The sequence below is a fragment of the Phyllobates terribilis genome, unplaced genomic scaffold (genome assembly GCF_046119375.1).
Source record: "Phyllobates terribilis strain yellow unplaced genomic scaffold, ASM4611937v1 Scaffold_4__5_contigs__length_816908805, whole genome shotgun sequence".
Taxonomy (NCBI): domain Eukaryota; kingdom Metazoa; phylum Chordata; class Amphibia; order Anura; family Dendrobatidae; genus Phyllobates; species Phyllobates terribilis.
The window spans coordinates 813331164-813351640 of record NW_027362764.1 but is presented as its reverse complement, the minus strand read 5'-3'; the positions used below and the strand labels follow the sequence as shown (position 1 = coordinate 813351640).

Sequence of the window (20477 nt, the reverse complement as noted above, 5' to 3'; positions counted from 1 at the left end):
AAAAGGGGCATTTGATAATGTGTCTGGTACTTAGTGGTGTTGCTCAAGAGGCGGGGGCTGACCCCAGATATCCGCATTTTGGCGTAAATGGGGAGTTACTATATCGAGTCACCAAGCTGAGAAGGGAGGTAATCGAGCAGTTACAGGTGCCAGGGCCATACAGATATAGGGTGTTAGATATAGCCCATACACATGTTAGGTGGTCATTTGGGGGTTTAAAAAAAAAAAACAGGATCGGATCCTCCAGAGGTTCTACTGGCCCGGTTGTCACCAAGAAATCGTAAACTATTTTAGGTCCTGTCCCACCTGCCAGATGCCCTCCCCGGTGGCTCACTTCCGTAGCACCTTAGTGTCCTTGCCTACCATTGAGGTCCCATTCGATAGCGTAGCCATGGATCTAGCGGGACCCCTGGTCAAATCCACCCAAGGGTATCAGTATATCTTGGTGGTACTAGATTATGCTACACGTAATCCGGATGCCGTACCACTGTGAAACTCCTCTGCCAAATGTATAGCTCGGGAGTTGGTCCATATATTTTCCAGAACAGGGTTGCCTAAGGAGATCCTAACGGCCCAAGGGATTCCATTCATGGTGATGTTCATGAGGGAATTGTGCAAAACACAGCAGATTTCACAACTCAGAACCTCAGTGTACCACCCCCAAATGGATGGACTGGTGGAGAGGTTTAACAAAACCTTGAAGGACGTCAGAGACTGGGAAGGTCTGCTTTCCTGTTATTCTGCATCAGGGAAGTTCCACCAAGCTTCCACAGGCTTCTACCAATTTGAACTACCGTATGGCCGACACCCTCGAGGATTCCTGGGTGTCTTGGGAAAGTTGAGACCACACCCTATAGAAGCGTGGTAGAGAATATCGCCCAGACGCAAGAAAGGATTGCCAACATGATGCCCATTGTGAAGGAGCATCTCCTCAAGGCACAGGAAGCACAGTCCAGAGTGTATAATAAGTCAGCCAAGGTGAGACAGCTCAACCCAGGAGATTGAGTACTTGTGTTGGTGCCCATGGTGGAAAGCAAGTTCCGGGTCAAGTGGCAGGGCCCATATGAGGTGGTAGAGAAAGTTGGTGAAGTCAACGATAAAATCCAACCAGGGAAGAGGAAGCTCTACCAGGTTTACCATGTCAACCTGATTAAACCGTGGCAAGACAGAGAACCCGTGGAAGCTCCCTGTCTAGTGGCCAAGTTCGAAATCAGCGAGGAAGATGTTAATGTGGCGGACATGTTGTCTCACAGAAACAGCAATGTTTTCTGAGTTTCCAGGTCTCACTCAGGTCATAGAGCATGAGCTAGTCACAGAGCCTCATGTTAGTATCAACCTGAAATATAATCAGATTCCAGAGGCCCGCCAAGAGGTGATCTCGAAAGAAGTGAAGCGGATCCTGAATCTAGGAGTCATTGAAGAGTCCAAGAGTGGCTTGGTGCCAAAACCAGATTAGGAGTGGCAGTTCTGTAATGACTACAGGAAGCTAAAAGACTGTCTCGAAGTTCGATACCTACCCAATGCCCAGGCTACATGAACTGATTGAAAGGCTAGGGCCGGCCAGGTACATTACCACCATTGACCTCACGAGAGGGTATTGGCAAATTCCCATGTCCCAAGATGCCAAGGAGAAGACGGCCTTCTGAACACCAGACTTTGGTTACCAGTACACAAAGATGCCATTTGGGTTACCTTCCAGAGAGCCATGTACCGGATCCTAGCTCCCCACAAGAAGTATGCAGCGGCCTACCTGGATGACATCGTGATCTACAGCCAGGATTGGGGAAGCCATTTGTGCAAAGTCCAGGTGATACTTGATGCTCTACGGAAGGTGGGGTTTTTCATAAACCAGAAGAAATGTGCCATGGGCATGGAGGAAGCTAGATACTTGGGCTAGGTCATAGGCAGGGGTGATCTAAAGTCCCAAATAAATAAAGTTGACCATATCCAGAGTTGGCCACAACCCCTCTCAAAGAAGCAGGTCAGGCATACCTGGGCATTGTGGGCTACTACCACGGGGTCATCCCTAACTTCGCCATGATGGCCGCCCCTCTGACGGACCTCTTAAAGGGACAAAGTTAGGTATAGTCTCCAGAAGCGGAGGCAGCCTTCCAGGAACTGAATCTAGCCCTGAGTAAAACAGCCAGTCCTGGTGGCACCAGATTTCCCTAAAGGAGGTTAGAGTCCAGACAGACGCGTCAGATGTCAGACTTGGCACTGTCTTATCACAAGAGGTGAACATGGAAGAGCACCCTATAATGTATCTAAGTCGGAAGCTGTCATCCTGTGAGAAGAATTGCTCAATAGTGGAGAAGAAATGTTTGGCCATCAAGTGGGCGTTGGACAGTTTAAGATACTACCTCTAAGGGCCCCGTCACACTAAGCGATGCAGCAGCGATCCCGACAACGATACGACCTGTCAGGGATCGTTGCTGCATCGCTAATACATCGCTGGTGAGCTGTCAAACAGGCAGGATCACCAGCGATCAGGGGAGCAGCGATATCGTGGAAAGAATCGTTCCACGATGTCCTGCTCCCGTTACAAGCCTGCTGCAAGCAGGAGCAGGCTGGTAACTATGGTAAACATCGGGTTACTAAGTGCGCGCGTGCCCCTAGTAACCCGCTGTTTACCATGGATACCACTCTGCTACGGTGCGCGGGAGCCTCTGTGCACCGTAGCTGAGTGGTATCCATGGTAAACAGCGGGTTACTAAGTGCGCGCGTGCCCCTAGTAACCCGATGTTTACCATAGTTACCAGCCAGATCGTTGGTCCCGCTGGTCACACACAGCGATGTGTGCTGGCCAGCGGGAGGCCAACGACCAAAAAATGGTCCAGGACACTTTGCAACGATCAGCGACCTCACAGCAGGGGCCTGATCGCTCCAAAGTGTCACACATAGCGACATCGCTGGTGAGTCACCAAAACCGTGACACAGCAGCGATCTCGCTATGTGAGACGGGGGCTTTAGGCAGGAAATCCAGGCTAGTGTCAGGCTATGCCCCGCTGAGGTGGATCAGGGAGAAGAAGGGGAATAATGCCAGAGTGATCAGGTGGTTCCTAGCAATTCAGGATTTTAGCTTCCATGTTGAGCATAGGCCTGCAAACTGCATGGCAATGCTGACGCTCTGTTGTAAGTCCACTGTCTGATGGCGGAAGGTGCCAAGCCCCATGGCTTTGGGCAGAGGACGATTATGTAAGGTGATAGAGGGACAGGTCGTGGATGGGAGGTGTGTGTCCGAAGTGCCAGGCCTCTGTGATGTAGGACCTGGAGAAGCAGGCTCCAGCACACAGTGCTGAGAGGTGTTTAATGGGCCTGGATTATGGGTCCGGGTTTTACGAGCAGCTAAAATATCTGGGAGGGAGCGGCTGCTCACAGACCTCCAGTCCAGGTCTTGGAATGTCTGATTCAAGGCAGCTGGTGCGGTCTCATTTAGTCTGTGTTTGCAATGTGAGGAGGCCGCGCGTGAGGGTGAGGAGGCCGCGCGTGAGGGTCAGGAGGCCGCGCGTGAAGGTGAGGAGGCCGCGCGTAAGGGTCAGGAGGCCGCGCGTAAGGGTCAGGAGGCCGCGCGTAAGGGTCAGGAGGCCGCGCGTGAGGGTCAGGAGGCCGCGCGTGAGGGTCAGGAGGCCGCGCGTGAGGGTCAGGAGGCCGCGCGTGAGGGTCAGGAGGCCGCGCGTGAGGGTCAGGAGGCCGCGCGTGAGGGTCAGGAGGCCGCGCGTGAGGGTCAGGAGGCCGCGCGTGAGGGTGAGGAGGCCGCGCGTGAAGGTGAGGAGGCCTTGCATGTGCTGCGCAGACCCTGCTGGAGTCTGAGAGAAAAGGACTGACATTTAACAGCTGAGTCCGTGCGTTATATGGACTGGTTATTTTCCACTTTTTTGTTCAGTTATACGTTTTTGTACCTGGAAGAGTCTGTTTTATTTTGTGAACCCTAACAGTTTATAAACCGCCTGTTTGTTTTGAAGCAACAAATTAAATCCTGTATGTGAACCAGCTTCTATCACAGAGCCGATCCCTCACACCATCAACAAGCTTCTCACACCTCTCAGCTGGGATCTTGGACTCTTCTTACAATCGTCTCCAGGTCTCTCATATGTGAAGACACCTTCTCCTAACAGAAATTTTAAGATTTCGCCACGTGATCAATGGGATTTAGATGCGGACTCATTGCTGCCACTCTCCAGCGCTCTGTTTCCATTCACTTCTGGGGGCGTCTTGACGTAGGATTGGGGTCATTGTCATGATGGAAGACCCATGACCTAGTACGCTCACACAGCTTTTTGGACACTGGTTACTACATTGTTATCCAAAATCCTTTGGAGATCTTCAGATTTCATGACACCTTGCACACAGTCAAGGCCCCCAGTGCCAGAGGCAGCAAAACAAAGCAAAACATATATGTGACCCGCCACCATGTTTGACTGTAGGTACTGTGTTCTTTTCTTTGTAGGCCTCATTACATTTTTTGGTAAACAGTAGAATGATCTGCTTTACCAAAAAGCTCTATCTTGGTCTCCTCTGACCACAAGATGCTTTCCCAGAAGGATTTTGGCTTGCTCATTTGCTCACGTATATAGTTCACGCTGACACTGATGCACCCTGAGCCTGCAGGACAGCTTGAATTTATTTGGAGCTTGATTGGGGCTACTTATCCATCATCCAGACTATCATGCGTTGCAACCTTTCACCAATTTTTCTCTGCCGTCCTTGTCCAGGGAGATTAATTACAGTGTCAAAGGTTGTAAACTTCATGATTATGTTGTACACTATGGAAAAAGAAACATTAACACCTCTGGAGATGGAATTGTAACCTTGAGATTCTTGATATTGTTCAACAATTTTTGTTCTCAAGTCCTCAAACAGTTCTCTTCTCCTCTTTCTGTTCTCCATGCTTAGTGTGGCACACACAGACACACAATGTAAAGAATGAGCCAACTAGTCTCCTTTTTATCGAATTTCAGCTGTGATTTTCATATTGCCCACACCTGTTACTTGCCACAGGTGAGTTTGAATGAGCATCACATGCTTGAAACAAAGTTGTTTACTCACAATTTTGCAAAGGTGCCAACAATTTTGTGCTTGTGTGTGAAATTATGTCTACTTTGCCCTTTTTTCAGTGTTTTTTGTGTGTGTTGTTCCAATACACACAAGGGAAATTAAAACCAGGTGTATAACAAAATATGTGGAATTGCAATAATTTTCTGGGAGAAATACTTCATTTTCTGTTACAGTTTCAAGGGTGCCAACACTTCAGCAATGACTGTACTCATCACTACAGATTAAGGCACTCTATACCTCATTATATATGATGGGGGGGCATTACCATATACCCATCACTACAGCCTGAAGCTCCCCATATCCTACACCTCAGTATATATAATGAGGGGACATTACCCATATACTCAAACACCAGGTAGATGTCTTTGTCGTTCTGAGCTCGGATGACGTTCAGCAATTTGATGATGTTTGGATGTTCCCCGAACTCCTAGAAATACAGAAAAGAGCATGTGATGGGGTGTCATTAGTGATGTCACGTCCTATACCGGCCCCAGGGACGATCATGTGGTCAGGCGTCATTAGTGATGTCACGTCCTATACCGGCCCCAGGGACGATCATGTGGTCAGGCGTCAGTAGTGATGTCACGTCCTATACCGGCCCCAGGGACGATCATGTGGTCAGGCGTCATTAGTGATGTCACGTCCTATACCGGCCTCAGGGATGATCATGTGGTCAGGCGTCATTAGTGATGTCACTTCCTATACCGGCCCCAGGGACGATCATGTGGTCAGGCATCAGTAGTGATGTCACGTCCTATACCAGCCTCAGGGACGATCATGTGGTCAGGCATCAGTAGTGATGTCACGTCCTATACCGGCCCCAGGGACGATCATGTGGTCAGGCGTCAGTAGTGATGTCACGTCCTATACCGGCCCCAGGGACGATCATGTGGTCAGGCGTCATTAGTGATGTCACTTCCTATACCGGCCCCAGGGACGATCATGTGGTCAGGCATCAGTAGTGATGTCACGTCCTATACCGGCCCCAGGGACGATCATGTGGTCAGGCATCAGTAGTGATGTCACTTCCTATACCGGCCCCAGGGACGATCATGTGGTCAGGCATCAGTAGTGATGTCACGTCCTATACCGGCCTCAGGGACGATCATGTGGTCAGGCATCAGTAGTGATGTCACGTCCTATACCGGCCCCAGGGACGATCATGTGGTCAGGCGTCAGTAGTGATGTCACGTCCTATACCGGCCCCAGGGACGATCATGTGGTCAGACGTCATTAGTGATGTCACGTCCTATACCGGCCCCAGGGACGATCATGTGGTCAGGCGTCATTAGTGATGTCACGTCCTATACCGGCCCCAGGGACGATCATGTGGTCAGGCGTCATTAGTGATGTCACGTCCTATACCGGCCCCAGGGACGATCATGTGGTCAGGCGTCATTAGTGATGTCACGTTCTATACCGGCCCCAGGGACGATCATGTGGTCAGGCATCAGTAGTGATGTCACGTCCTATACCGGCCCCAGGGACGATCATGTGGTCAGGCGTCATTAGTGATGTCACGTCCTATACCGGCCCCAGAGGCGATCATGTGGTCAGGCGTCAGTAGTGATGTCACGTCCTATACCGGCCCCAGGGACGATCATGTGGTCAGGCGTCATTAGTGATGTCACGTCCTATACCGGCCTCAGGGATGATCATGTGGTCAGGCATCAGTAGTGATGTCACGTCCTATACCGGCCCCAGGGACGATCATGTGGTCAGGCATCAGTAGTGATGTCACGTCCTATACCGGCCCCAGGGACGATCATGTGGTCAGGCGTCATTAGTGATGTCACGTCCTATACAGGCCCCAGAGGCGATCATGTGGTCAGGCATCAGTAGTGATGTCACGTCCTATACCGGCCCCAGAGACGATCACATGATCAGGCGTCAGTAGTGATGTCACGTCCTATACTGGCCTCAGGGACGATCATGTGGTCAGGCATCAGTAGTGATGTCACGTCCTATACCGGCCCCAGGGACGATCATGTGGTCAGGCGTCAGTAGTGATGTCACGTCCTATACCGGCCTCAGGGACGATCATGTGGTCAGGCATCAGTAGTGATGTCACGTCCTATACCGGCCTCAGGGACGATCATGTGGTCAGGCATCAGTAGTGATGTCACGTCGGATACCGGCCTCAGGGACGATCATGTGGTCAGGCGTCAGTAGTCATGTCACGTCTTATACCGGCCTCAGGGACGATCATGTGGTCAGGCGTCAGTAGTCATGTCACGTCTTATACCAGCCTCAGGGACGATCATGTGGTCAGGCGTCAGTAGTGATGTTTATGTCCTTTATTGGCCCCAGAGACGATCACATGATCAGGTGTCAGTAGTGATGTCACGTCCTATACCGGCCTCAGGGACGATCATGTGGTCAGGCATCAGTAGTGATGTTTATGTCCTTTATTGGCCCCAGGGACGATCATGTGGTCAGGCGTCATTAGTGATGTCACGTCCTATACCGGCCCCAGAGACGATCATGTAGTCAGGTGTCAGTAGTGATGTTATGTCCTATACCGGCCCCAGGGACGATCATGTGGTCAGGCATCAGTAGTGATGTCACGTCCTATACCGGCCCCAGGGACGATCATGTGGTCAGGCATCAGTAGTGATGTCACGTCGTATACCGGCCCCAGGGACGATCATGTGGTCAGGCATCAGTAGTGATGTCACGTCCTATACCGGCCCCAGGGACGATCATGTGGTCAGGCGTCAGTAGTGATGTCACGTCCTATACCGGCCTCAAGGACGATCATGTGGTCAGGCATCAGTAGTGATGTCACGTCCTATACCAGCCTCAGGGACGTTCATGTGGTCAGGCATCAGTAGTGATGTCACGTCGTATACCGGCCCCAGGGACGATCATGTGGTCAGGCATCAGTAGTGATGTCACGTCCTATACCGGCCCCAGGGACGATCATGTGGTCAGGCGTCAGTAGTGATGTTTATGTCCTTTATTGGCCCCAGAGACGATCACATGATCAGGTGTCAGTAGTGATGTCAGGTCCTATACCGGCCTCAGGGACGATCATGTGGTCAGGCATCAGTAGTGATGTCACGTCCTATACCGGCCTCAGGGACGATCATGTGGTCAGGCATCAGTAGTGATGTCACGTCGTATACCGGCCCCAGGGACGATCATGTGGTCAGGCATCAGTAGTGATGTCACGTCCTATACCGGCCCCAGGGACGATCATGTGGTCAGGCGTCAGTAGTGATGTCACGTCCTATACCGGCCCCAGAGACGATCATGTGATCAGGTGTCAGTAGTGATGTCAGGTCCTATACCGGCCTCAGGGACGATCATGTGGTCAGGCATCAGTAGTGATGTCACGTCCTATACCGGCCCCAGGGACGATCATGTGGTCAGGCATCAGTAGTGATGTCACGTCCTATACCGGCCCCAGGGACGATCATGTGGTCAGGCGTCAGTAGTGATGTCACGTCCTATACCGGCCTCAGGGACGATCATGTGGTCAGGCATCAGTAGTGATGTCACGTCCTATACCGGCCCCAGGGACGATCATGTGGTCAGGCATCAGTAGTGATGTCACGTCGTATACCGGCCCCAGGAACGATCATGTGGTCAGGCATCAGTAGTGATGTCACGTCCTATACCGGCCCCAGGGACGATCATGTGGTCAGGCGTCAGTAGTGATGTTTATGTCCTTTATTGGCCCCAGAGACGATCACATGATCAGGTGTCAGTAGTGATGTCAGGTCCTATACCGGCCTCAGGGACGATCATGTGGTCAGGCATCAGTAGTGATGTCACGTCCTATACCGGCCCCAGGGACGATCATGTGGTCAGGCATCAGTAGTGATGTCACGTCCTATACCGGCCCCAGGGACGATCATGTGGTCAGGCATCAGTAGTGATGTCACGTCGTATACCGGCCCCAGGGACGATCATGTGGTCAGGCATCAGTAGTGATGTCACGTCCTATACCGGCCCCAGGGACGATCATGTGGTCAGGCGTCAGTAGTGATGTTTATGTCCTTTATTGGCCCCAGAGACGATCACATGATCAGGTGTCAGTAGTGATGTCAGGTCCTATACCGGCCTCAGGGACGATCATGTGGTCAGGCATCAGTAGTGATGTCACGTCCTATACCGGCCCCAGGGACGATCATGTGGTCAGGCATCAGTAGTGATGTCACGTCCTATACCGGCCCCAGGGACGATCATGTGGTCAGGCGTCAGTAGTGATGTCACGTCCTATACCGGCCCCAGAGACGATCATGTGATCAGGTGTCAGTAGTGATGTCAGGTCCTATACCGGCCTCAGGGACGATCATGTGGTCAGGCATCAGTAGTGATGTCACGTCCTATACCGGCCCCAGGGACGATCATGTGGTCAGGCGTCAGTAGTGATGTCACGTCCTATACCGGCCCCAGGGACGATCATGTGGTCAGGCGTCAGTAGTGATGTCACGTCCTATACCGGCCTCAGGGACGATCATGTGGTCAGGCATCAGTAGTGATGTCACGTCCTATACCGGCCCCAGGGACGATCATGTGGTCAGGCATCAGTAGTGATGTCACGTCGTATACCGGCCCCAGGGACGATCATGTGGTCAGGCATCAGTAGTGATGTCACGTCCTATACCGGCCCCAGGGACGATCATGTGGTCAGGCGTCAGTAGTGATGTTTATGTCCTTTATTGGCCCCAGAGACGATCACATGATCAGGTGTCAGTAGTGATGTCAGGTCCTATACCGGCCTCAGGGACGATCATGTGGTCAGGCATCAGTAGTGATGTCACGTCCTATACCGGCCCCAGGGACGATCATGTGGTCAGGCATCAGTAGTGATGTCACGTCCTATACCGGCCCCAGGGACGATCATGTGGTCAGGCATCAGTAGTGATGTCACGTCGTATACCGGCCCCAGGGACGATCATGTGGTCAGGCATCAGTAGTGATGTCACGTCCTATACCGGCCCCAGGGACGATCATGTGGTCAGGCGTCAGTAGTGATGTTTATGTCCTTTATTGGCCCCAGAGACGATCACATGATCAGGTGTCAGTAGTGATGTCAGGTCCTATACCGGCCTCAGGGACGATCATGTGGTCAGGCATCAGTAGTGATGTCACGTCCTATACCGGCCCCAGGGACGATCATGTGGTCAGGCATCAGTAGTGATGTCACGTCCTATACCGGCCCCAGGGACGATCATGTGGTCAGGCGTCAGTAGTGATGTCACGTCCTATACCGGCCCCAGAGATGATCATGTGGTCAGGCATCAGTAGTGATGTCACGTCCTATACCGGCCCCAGAGACGATCACATGATCAGGTGTCAGTAGTGATGTCAGGTCCTATACCGGCCTCAGGGACGATCATGTGGTCAGGCATCAGTAGTGATGTCACGTCCTATACCGGCCCCAGGGACGATCATGTGGTCAGGCATCAGTAGTGATGTCACGTCCTATACCGGCCCCAGGGACGATCATGTGGTCAGGCGTCAGTAGTGATGTCACGTCCTATACCGGCCCCAGAGACGATCATGTGGTCAGGCATCAGTAGTGATGTCACGTCCTATACCGGCCCCAGAGACGATCACATGATCAGGTGTCAGTAGTGATGTCAGGTCCTATACCGGCCTCAGGGACGATCATGTGGTCAGGCATCAGTAGTGATGTCACGTCCTATACCGGCCCCAGGGACGATCATGTGGTCAGGCATCAGTAGTGATGTCACGTCCTATACCGGCCCCAGGGACGATCATGTGGTCAGGCGTCAGTAGTGATGTCACGTCCTATACCGGCCCCAGGGACGATCACATGATCAGGTGTCAGTAGTGATGTCACGTCCTATACCGGCCCCAGAGACGATCATGTGGTCAGGCATCAGTAGTGATGTCACGTCCTATACCGGCCCCAGAGACGATCACATGATCAGGTGTCAGTAGTGATGTCACGTCCATACAGGACACACAGGATATCAACCACATTCCAAATTGGATATCAGTGGCAAAAAGATGTAATTTTTTGTTCTCGCGTAAGCACATGGGTAGTGTATGTCTCAGGGTCTTTGTATAACTGATATCAACCTCAGACCCCTGTGATAATTAGTTGCCAGGCACCCCAATTAAAAGAGAAACTACTAAAGAAGGACGTCCCAAATTATAAAGCAGTTGCAGGTTCCAGCAATATGGGAAAGAAAAAGCGTGATATAGTGCAAAGCTCGGACAAGGCATGAAAACATTGGATATTTCACAAAAAACTTAAGCGTGATCATCGTACTGTGAAGAGATTTGTGGATGATACAGAGCACAGACCGGTTTGTGCAAATAAGGCATAATGAGGAAGGTTTCTGCCAGACAAATTCATCAGATTAAGAGAGCAGCTGCTAAAATACTATTACAAAGCAGCAAACAGGTGCACTTTTTTTTACAGTGTTCGCTCCTTCCTGATTTCTTCTTTTGCTTGTTTGTCACTTAAATGTTTCAGATCACAAAACAAATTTAAATATTAGACAAAGATAACACAGATAACCACAAAATGCAGTTTTTAAATGAAGGTCTTTATTATTAAGGGAAAAAGAAATCCAAACCTATAGGGCCCTGTGTAAAAAAAAAAGTGATTGCTAGTCATTTCTAAAGCTTTGGGACTCCACTGAAGCACAGTATTGTCCATATATAGCGAAAACAAGGAACAGTGGTGAACCATCCCAGAAGCAGCCAGCCGACCAAAATTACCCCAAGAACGACTCATCCAAGAGGTCACAAAAAAACCCACATCCAAGACAACAACATCCAAAGAACTGCAGGAATCACTTGCCTCAGTTAAGGTCAGTGTTCATGACTCCAACATAAGAAAGAGACTGGGCAAAAATGGCAGCATGGCAGAGTTCCAAGATGAAAACTACTGCTGAGCAAAAGGAACATAAAGGCTGTTTTTCCAGAAAACATCTTGATGATCGCCAAGCCATTTGGAAGAATATTCAGTGGACTGTCGAGACAAAAGTTGAACTTTTTGGAAGGTACATGTCCCATTACATCTGGTGTAGAAGTAATACAACATTTCAGAAAAGGAACATCATACCAACAGTAAAATATGGTGGTGGCTGTGTGAAGGTCTGGGGCTGTTTTGCTGCTTCAGGGCCTTGAAGACTTGCTGTGGTAAATAGTACCATGAATTCTGCTGCCTACTAAAAAAATCCTGAAGGAGAATGTCCGGCCGTCTGTTCGTGACCTCAAGCAAAAGCGCACTTGCGTGATCCAAAACACACCAGCAAGTCCATCTCTAAATGCCCTAAGTAAATCAAAATTAAGACTTTGGAGTGGCCTAGTCAAAGTCCTGACCTTAATCTGACTGAGATGCTGTGGCATGACCTAAAAAAAGGCGGTTCATGCTCTGAAACCCTCCAATGTGGCTGAATTACAACAATCTGCAAAGATGAGCGACCAAAATTCCTCCAGAGCGTTGTAAAGACTCATTGCCAGTTATCACAAACACTTGAGTGCAGTTGATGCTGCTAAGGGCCCAACCAGTTATTAGGTTTAGGGGGCAATCACTTTTTCACACAGGGCCCTGTCGAACAGGCAATCTCTGCCTGTGTCACAGCTAATAGCCATGACACTTGCAGCTGCAGCAACAGTAAAAGAATTACCGAGAACGCCAAAATACTCGACGAGCATTCGAGCGTGCTCGCCGGAAAGGGTTAATGAAACATGCTCTCTCAATACTAGTAATTATTATTTCTTCACCGCCCAATGGTGTAAAATTCTGTGAGGCACATGTGGTGTCAACATGCTGACTGCACCCCTAGATAAATTCATTGAGTGGTGTAGTTTCTAAAAAAGGGTATCTTGGGGGGGGGGGTTCTGCTGTTCTGCCACCTTAGGGGCTCTGCCAATGTGACAAGGCACCGTTAAACCAGCCCAGCAAAATCTGAACTCTGATATGGCGCTTCTTCCCTTCTGAGATTTGCACTGTGCCTCAAAAGTAGCTTTCGACCACATCTGGGGTATCTGCGTACTCAGGAGAAATTGTATAACAAACTTTGGGTTCCATTTTCTCCTGTTACCCTTGCGAAAATAAAAAAAATGGTGCTAAAAGAGCATTTTTGTGGGAAATATGTGAAATTTTTATTTTCACGGCTCCATGTTATAAATTTCTGTGAAGCAGCTGGGGGTTCAAGGTGCTCATCACACATCTAGATAAATTCCCTGAGGGGTCTAGTTTCCAAAATGGGGTCACTTGTGGGGGGTTTCCACTGTTTAGGAACATCAGGGGCTCTCCAAACGCAACATGGCGTCCGCTAATTTTTCCAGCAAATTTTGCATTCAAAAAAGTCAAATGGCGCTTCTTCCCTTCTGAGCCCTGCCGTGCACCCAGTGTTTTTTCCTCACATATGGGGTATCTGCTCAGGAGAAATTGCACAACAAATTTTGGGGTCCATTTTTTCCTGTTACCGCTGCGAAAATAAAAAAAATTTGGGTCTAAAGTAACATTTTTGTGAAAAAAGTTAAATGTTCATTTTTTTTCTTCCACATTCCAAAAATTCCTGTGAAGCTCCTGAAGGGTTAATAAGCTTCTTGAATGTGGTTTTGAGCACCTTGAGGGGTTCAGTTTTTAGAATGGTGTCACTTTTGGGTATTTTCTGTCATAAAGACCCCTCAAAGTCACTTCAAATGTGATGTGGTCCCTAAAAAAATGGTTCTGTAAATTTTGTTGGAAAAGCGAGAAATCGCTGGTCAACTCTTAACCCTTATAACTTCCTAACCAAAAAATAATGTAAAAAATTGTGCTGATGTAAAGTAGACATGTGGGAAATGTTATTAACTATTTTGTGTGACATCTCTCTGATTAAAGGGCATGAAAATTCAAAGTTCGAAAATGTTAATTTTTGTGTAATATTTACATTTGTTTTGTGATCTGAAACATTTACCGTATTTTCCAGACTATAAGACACACTTTTTTCCTCCAAAAGTTTGGAGGAAAGTGGGGTTGGGGTTCGTGTTTTAGTCCGAACCTTCTAATTTAATGTCTTGTTGCTGTGAGTGGTGAAGGTGCGGGGGGAGTGGCAGTGGTGGAGGAGCGGGGCACAGGAGGTAGGAGCCGCCTGCTGCAGCCTACACTGTCCCCGCTACTGAAAAAAAAATGAATATTCACTGCTCCCCACGCACTGAATATTTATTCTCCTTACTCGCGGCGTACAGGGTCTGCAGCAGCTGCAGCTCCTGCAGCGCTCGGCGGTCATTTGTGCCTGCTACTAAAGAGCATGAATATTCACCCCCTCTCCACGCCCATGGGAGTAGAGAGGGGGTAAATATTCATGCTCTGTAATAGCGGGCACACGCGATTGTCCGGCAGCTGCAAGAGCTGCGCTGCGGGTACAATGTGCGCCTGCTATTAAGCAGAGTGTAGTCACTGCTCCCCAGGCCCATAGTCCCGGCGTGGGGAGCAGAGACTATTCCAGCCGCTGAGCTCCCTGTGGGAGCCGCGCATGGCAGTGACGTCATGTACAGCTCACACAGTGAGATCAGTGCTGGCAGCAGAGCAGGACGCAACGCTGCAGCAAAAGGGAAGAAAGGGGAGTAGGAGGGATTATTTTTTTGTGTGATGGGGATGGAGGTGCCATTCATACCATGATGTCGGGGTGCCGTTCATATCAAGATGTGGGGGTGGCATACATACCAGAATGAGGGATGAGGGGGGCATGCATACCAGCATAAGTGAGGCCATGCATACCAGGATGAGGGATGTGCTGGTGCCATGCATACCAGGATGAGGGGTGCCAAGCATACCAGGATGAGGAGGGGGCATGCATACCAGCATAAGTGAGGCCATGCATACCAGGATGAGGGATGTGGGGGTGCCATACATACCAGGATGAGGGGTGCCAAGCATACCAGGATGAGGAGGGGGCATGCATACCAGGATGAGGGATGAGGGGGTGCCATGCATACCAGGATGAGGGGTGCCAAGCATACCAGGATGAGGAGGGGGCATGCATACCAGCATAAGTGACGCCATGCATACCAGGATGAGGGATGTGGGGGTGCCATGCATACCAGGATGAGGGGTGCCAAGCATACCAGGATGAGGAGGGGGCATGCATACCAGGATGAGGGATGAGGGGGTGCCATGCATACCAGGATGAGGGGTGCCAAGCATACCAGGATGAGGAGGGGGCATGCATACCAGGATGAGGAGGGGGCATGCATACCAGGATGAAAGATGAGGGGTACCAGGATGAGGGGTGCCAAGCATACCAGAATGAGGGGGGCATGCATACCAGGATGAAGGATGTGGGGGTGCCGTGCATACCAGGATGAGGGGTGCCAAGCATACCGGGATGGGGGATATTACCCCTATAAGAGTGTTAACAGCAGACCCCCTCCCCCATAACAGAGCATCATGACCACATTTTTTGCTTACATTTTTTTTCTATATTCCTCCTCTAAAACCTAGGTGCGTCTTATGGTCAAAAAAATACGGTAAGTGACAAACATGCGAAAGAATAAGAAATCAGGAAGGGGGCAAACAATTTTTCACACCACTGTATGTGAAGCTGCCGGAGCCTCTGGAGTCCGCGAACCTCAAGGTGTAGGATCCTCCAGAGCGGCTGTGCATAACTCTACTGTTCAGCCGCCCTAAACAGCGCTCACAAGCAGAGACGGCCGCAGTGGCCCCGACAGACGTGAAGAATACAGCCATCTCTGTTAACGCAGAGGTCTCTGCAAACATTGAATATATGAAATCTGAACAGTATTACTGCTATATAGAATATACTTATAAAAGGAAGGGACTTAGGTTCACATGAATTGGCCAATTTATGCGCTATCAACCATGGAAAGGTCCTTTTCTGCCTGCGCACTCCTCCAATCGTCAGGATAAGGCTTTTTTTTGTAATGAATTCTGGATCCTATCTGACTTTTTCTATATGTAGGATTATAGCCTGGGAGAGGCATGTGTGATAAATATTAGGGTCAGGGTCCCATCAAAGAAAGGTCACCTTGCCATGGTTGATGGGCCCTCATAAATTGGCCAATTTTATAAGTAAATAAAACATAGCAGTAATGCGGCTCAGATTTCATATATTCGCTGTTTGCAGACATCTTGGCGCTTACAAAGGTGGCTGGATTCTCTTCCTCGTACACTGTGCAGTCATGGCAGCTTGCACTTGTTCACACTTGCTTTATCTTGTTCGGAGGTGCTGGTTCGTTTTTTGTAGATATATATGAAGACTCATTGTAAGCCAGTCATGTTTAATAATGATGACATGTGTCAGGATTTGTCAGGGATTCGCACACACACGATCCCGATTACTCACTACGTAGTTATCAGCAAGCGAGCAGTGAGCGCATGGCGTACACACCTCCGAATTCCAACACATGGAATATGTGTATACACCCCCGTACAATCAATGCCCGCTTCACGATAACCCAATTAAGATTATTCGCTGCCAATCAGATTTAAATATTCAATACAAGACAGGACTGATTGGACGCTTGCTTTCTGGTAGTGTATATGGCTTCGGAAACAGGACTATTACATTTTCTATTTAATCCAAAAGGGAGGCAGTGTTTATGAAAAAATATACAAATGATTTTACAAAGGGGACAATACAATACAGAATATACAGTTACATAAAATAAAAAGGAATTAACAGAAGAACTTACTAGACAGATCGCAGAGATGATTCAGTTTAGTTGGAGGAAAGCGCTCCAATGGACCGCTATCGAACGAGACCCGTGCTTACAATATATGTATCTCCCGGCATGAGTATAGATCCAGGCTCAGCTGGATCTTTTATGCCGAAGAGGTGCCCTGCCCACACACTCCCCTATGATGACCTCACGTGGCCCGGTCTCTGCCCGTCATGGTTTTTATTAAATCTCTAACTTCTGCGATAACTTCTCGCTGGTTGATTGCAGAAGTTAGCAAGTGTTGCCATATTTTTTTATTGCGAATTGACCTTTCTTTAGAGACCTGACATGACATGGTTGCTGTCCGTTATTTTGGTACTTTTGCATTATAGCTCACTGGCGGGGCGTACAGATATGTAAAAATATGAATATTGTTCCTTAGCTAACCCCGCAGCTAAAAATGTGTGTCCCATCACAATCGGAATTATAGAACTTCCGATATTCTATATTTCATGTTGGTGCCTGCGAGACTGCAGATTGAACACATATGCAAGTGAGGGATGTCCTGGCTATTATGTGGGTTGATGTAGTTTTCCTTTGATTCTTAACGAGCGGTTTCCTATTTAGCCAGGTGTCTACTCATCACAGGTCTGCTACTAGGGGCTACATCTGTATGGTAATTAGCCTGAATAATTGAGTTTGCCACCTCTTGTGTATGTACTGCCATTTGCATAGAAGCAGTTTGTCTAAATTGCTAGCTCTTCTCCTGTGACAACTAGTATAGAGGAGGTGGGGGGGGGGGAGAGGGGTTTGGAGGGAGAGAGAGATCTTCAGCATTTTCTATGACACTGCAGATCCCACAAATCACCGTTCTCAGATCTTTACAGCCTATAAAATATTTTGTTCTGCAGAAGAATTTGCTGCATTTTGAGTTTTAGTTTTGATCAAATTCCTGTTCTCATTGGGAGATTTCTCCAATAAATGATTTACATCTAACGGTCGATGATTGTACATTATACGACTCATCTGCATCTAGGAAAATGGCATTTGTGGAATAATGTGTGAATTGTGACCAGGAGACGACGCTCCGCACCCGACAGTCACATGACTCACCTGAAGAAACATGATTTCCCGGAAGGTTCGCTGTAACGAGAGGGGATAACATTAGAAGAGGCACAAGTGTCGCAGCGCTCCCTGCCCCCACACATCCTGGGAGGCAGGATATCACACCTCGCGGGCAGTTTGCCTACTCACCTGAGCGTCAGTCCGGTTTCTAAATGCATCAAAAATTTTCTTCACAGCCACAATTTCTCCAGATTTGCGGTCAATTGCCTTCCACACAATCCCGTATGCCTGCGGGAGGAAACATGGACAAGTGAAGGGCCCCGAGGGGCAGCAGCAAGGGATAGGAAATCCCACCTGTGAAGAACCGCACCTCGCAGCCCCGCCTGACGTCACTAATATATCTGGGGTCATGCAAGAGACATGGCGAGAAAGGGGCAGCCGCAAGAGACGGCGATCCCCCCCGAGGAGCAGCGACAATAGAGAGGTAAACCTGCGGGGGTCATGCAAGAGACGTGGCGAGAAAGGGGCAACCGCAAGAGACGGCGATCCCCCCCGAGGAGCAGCGACAATAGAGGTAAACCTGCGGGGGTCATGAAAGAGACATGATGAGAGAGAGGCAGCGGCAGGAGACGCCGATCCCCTCGAGGAGCAGAGACAATAGAGAGGTAAACCTGCGGGGATCATGCAAGCGACATGGTGAGAGAGAGGCTGCGGCAGGAGACGGCGACCCCCTCGAGGAGCAGCGACAATAGAGAGGTAAACCTTCGGGGATCATGCAAGCGACATGATGAGAGAGAGGCAGCGGCAGGAGACGGCAATCCCCCCCGAGGGGAAGCATCAAGAGACGGTGATCCCCCCTAGGGGCAGCATCAAGAGACGGTGATCCCCCCTAGGGGCAGCATCAAGAGACGGTGAGCCCCTCGAGGAGCAGCGACAATAGAGAGGTAAACCTGCGGGGGTCATGCAAGCGACATGGTGAGAGAGAGGCGGCGGCAGGAGACGACGATCCCCCCGAAAGGCAGCATCAAGAGACGGTGATCCCCCCTAGGGGCAGCATCAAGAGACGGTGAGCCCCCTAGGGGCAGCATCAAGAGACGGTGAGCCCCTCGAGGAGCAGCGACAATAGAGAGGCAGACCTGCGGGGGTCATGCAAGCGACATGGTGAGAGAGAGGCGGCGGCAGGAGACGACGATCCCCCCGAAAGGCAGCATCAAGAGACGGTGATCCCCCCTATGGGCAGCATCAAGAGACGGTGAGCCCCCTAGGGGCAGCATCAAGAGACGGTGAGCCCCTCGAGGAGCAGCGACAATAGAGAGGCAGACCTGCTGGGGTCATGCAAGCGACATGGTGAGAGAGAGGCGGCGGCAGGAGACGGCGATCCCCCCCCCCCCGAGGGGCAGGGTCAAGAGACAGTGATCCCCCCCTAGGGGCAGCGACAATAGAGAGGCAGACCTGCGGGGGTCATGCAAGCGACATGGTGAGAGAGGCAGCAGCAAGAGACGGCGATCCCCCCTAGGGGCAGCATCAAGAGACGGTGATCCCCCCCTAGGGGCAGCGACAATAGAGAGGCAGACCCGCGAGAGGCAGCAGCAAGAGAGGAAATCCCCTCTGTGAAGAAGCGCATCTCGCAGCCCCACCTGACGTCACTAAAACATCGGGGGTCATGCGGTACGGTCTCCCCACTTTCACCAACGTGACGTTCCACACCCCCTGGGGACAGGTAATGTCAGCTTGGCACAGTTTTACACAGACATCCCCTGTCCGCACGGGCAGACATGGGGAGTGAAAGAGGGTGGCCCACGCAACCGCCGGCGTGGTACAACACTCGCTCACAACCCTGAAAGGCTGAGAGACCCCTTTCACTAGCACCAGTAGAAGCAGACGATACAAACGTCCATTACCAGTTGGATGTTAGGCCTTGGTGCTGCGCCGCCACATGGGAGGTGTGGGAGTGCCAGCAGTTTCCGGTTTCTTCCAACAGGATCCATTGAGTGACCGCCCTTAAAACAGTGGGCCAAGCCTTGCACGAGCAATTAACCTCTGGGTCGCTCACTCCCTTTCCAGTCCCCGAGGTGGTCCATGTTTCCCTCCCTTTGGGTCTGGTAGCTGAAACTCCAATACCTATAATGCATCACAACTTCTCAACAGAAAGTCATAGGGAGACGGTATTGACGCCATTGGATCTGGCCGGGCCCCCATCATGCTTCACTACCTGGCTTCTACTAGCTGTTCTACGTGTCTTCCCACCCGGGGTGCTAGAACTAGTAGAGACCAAGGCAAAAGTTCATCCTGTTCTCAACACTTTGAAAGTGTAACTGGTATACGTCTAAGACGTACGATAACTCCATAATGCCTTGTGTAATTACGGCTCCAGTCCGTCTGGAGGAATACTTTGAAGCAGTTGGGCTATCAGCAGGGGTTCATCCTGCCAGAAGTGCCTTGGTCTCAGCTAAACTGCTGAAGTTGTGAGTTTTTCCACTTGGAGCTTTTGAAGCTGGACCACCTGCGGACCAGGTGTCCTGTCTCAGCTTCACATTTTGAAGGAGGTCTACAATCTCATACTGGATATCATACAGTCTATTAGCATGCAATTATATCCCCCATATTCTTCACCAACCCCCTTTCACCCCGTGGGGCAGCGACAAAGAAGAGGATGCCCCCACCACCCCCAAGAGAGAGGGAATCCCTCATTGGACAGGCAGCGAAGAGAGGGCGCTGCCCAAACTTACCGCCCAAGAGGAAGCGGCAAT

At 50.2% G+C, this 20477-nt stretch overlaps 1 protein-coding gene across 3 annotated transcripts in view; it reads right to left on the bottom strand.

Annotated features, from left to right (window-relative positions):
- Window positions 1–18011, bottom strand: part of MAPK15 (mitogen-activated protein kinase 15) — a 51193-nt gene extending 33182 nt beyond the window's left edge. For all 3 annotated transcript variants that reach the window (XM_073676877.1, XM_073676876.1, XM_073676878.1), the window contains exons 1-3: window positions 17917–18011; window positions 17776–17805; window positions 5392–5482 (exon numbers count right to left, since the gene is read on the bottom strand). In XM_073676877.1, coding sequence (XP_073532978.1) covers window positions 5392–5482; window positions 17776–17787 — 103 coding nt within the window. In that variant the 5' untranslated portion in view covers window positions 17788–17805; window positions 17917–18011. The remainder of the gene's footprint in view (window positions 1–5391; window positions 5483–17775; window positions 17806–17916) is intronic.
- Between the last annotated feature and the right edge of the window lie 2466 nt (window positions 18012–20477).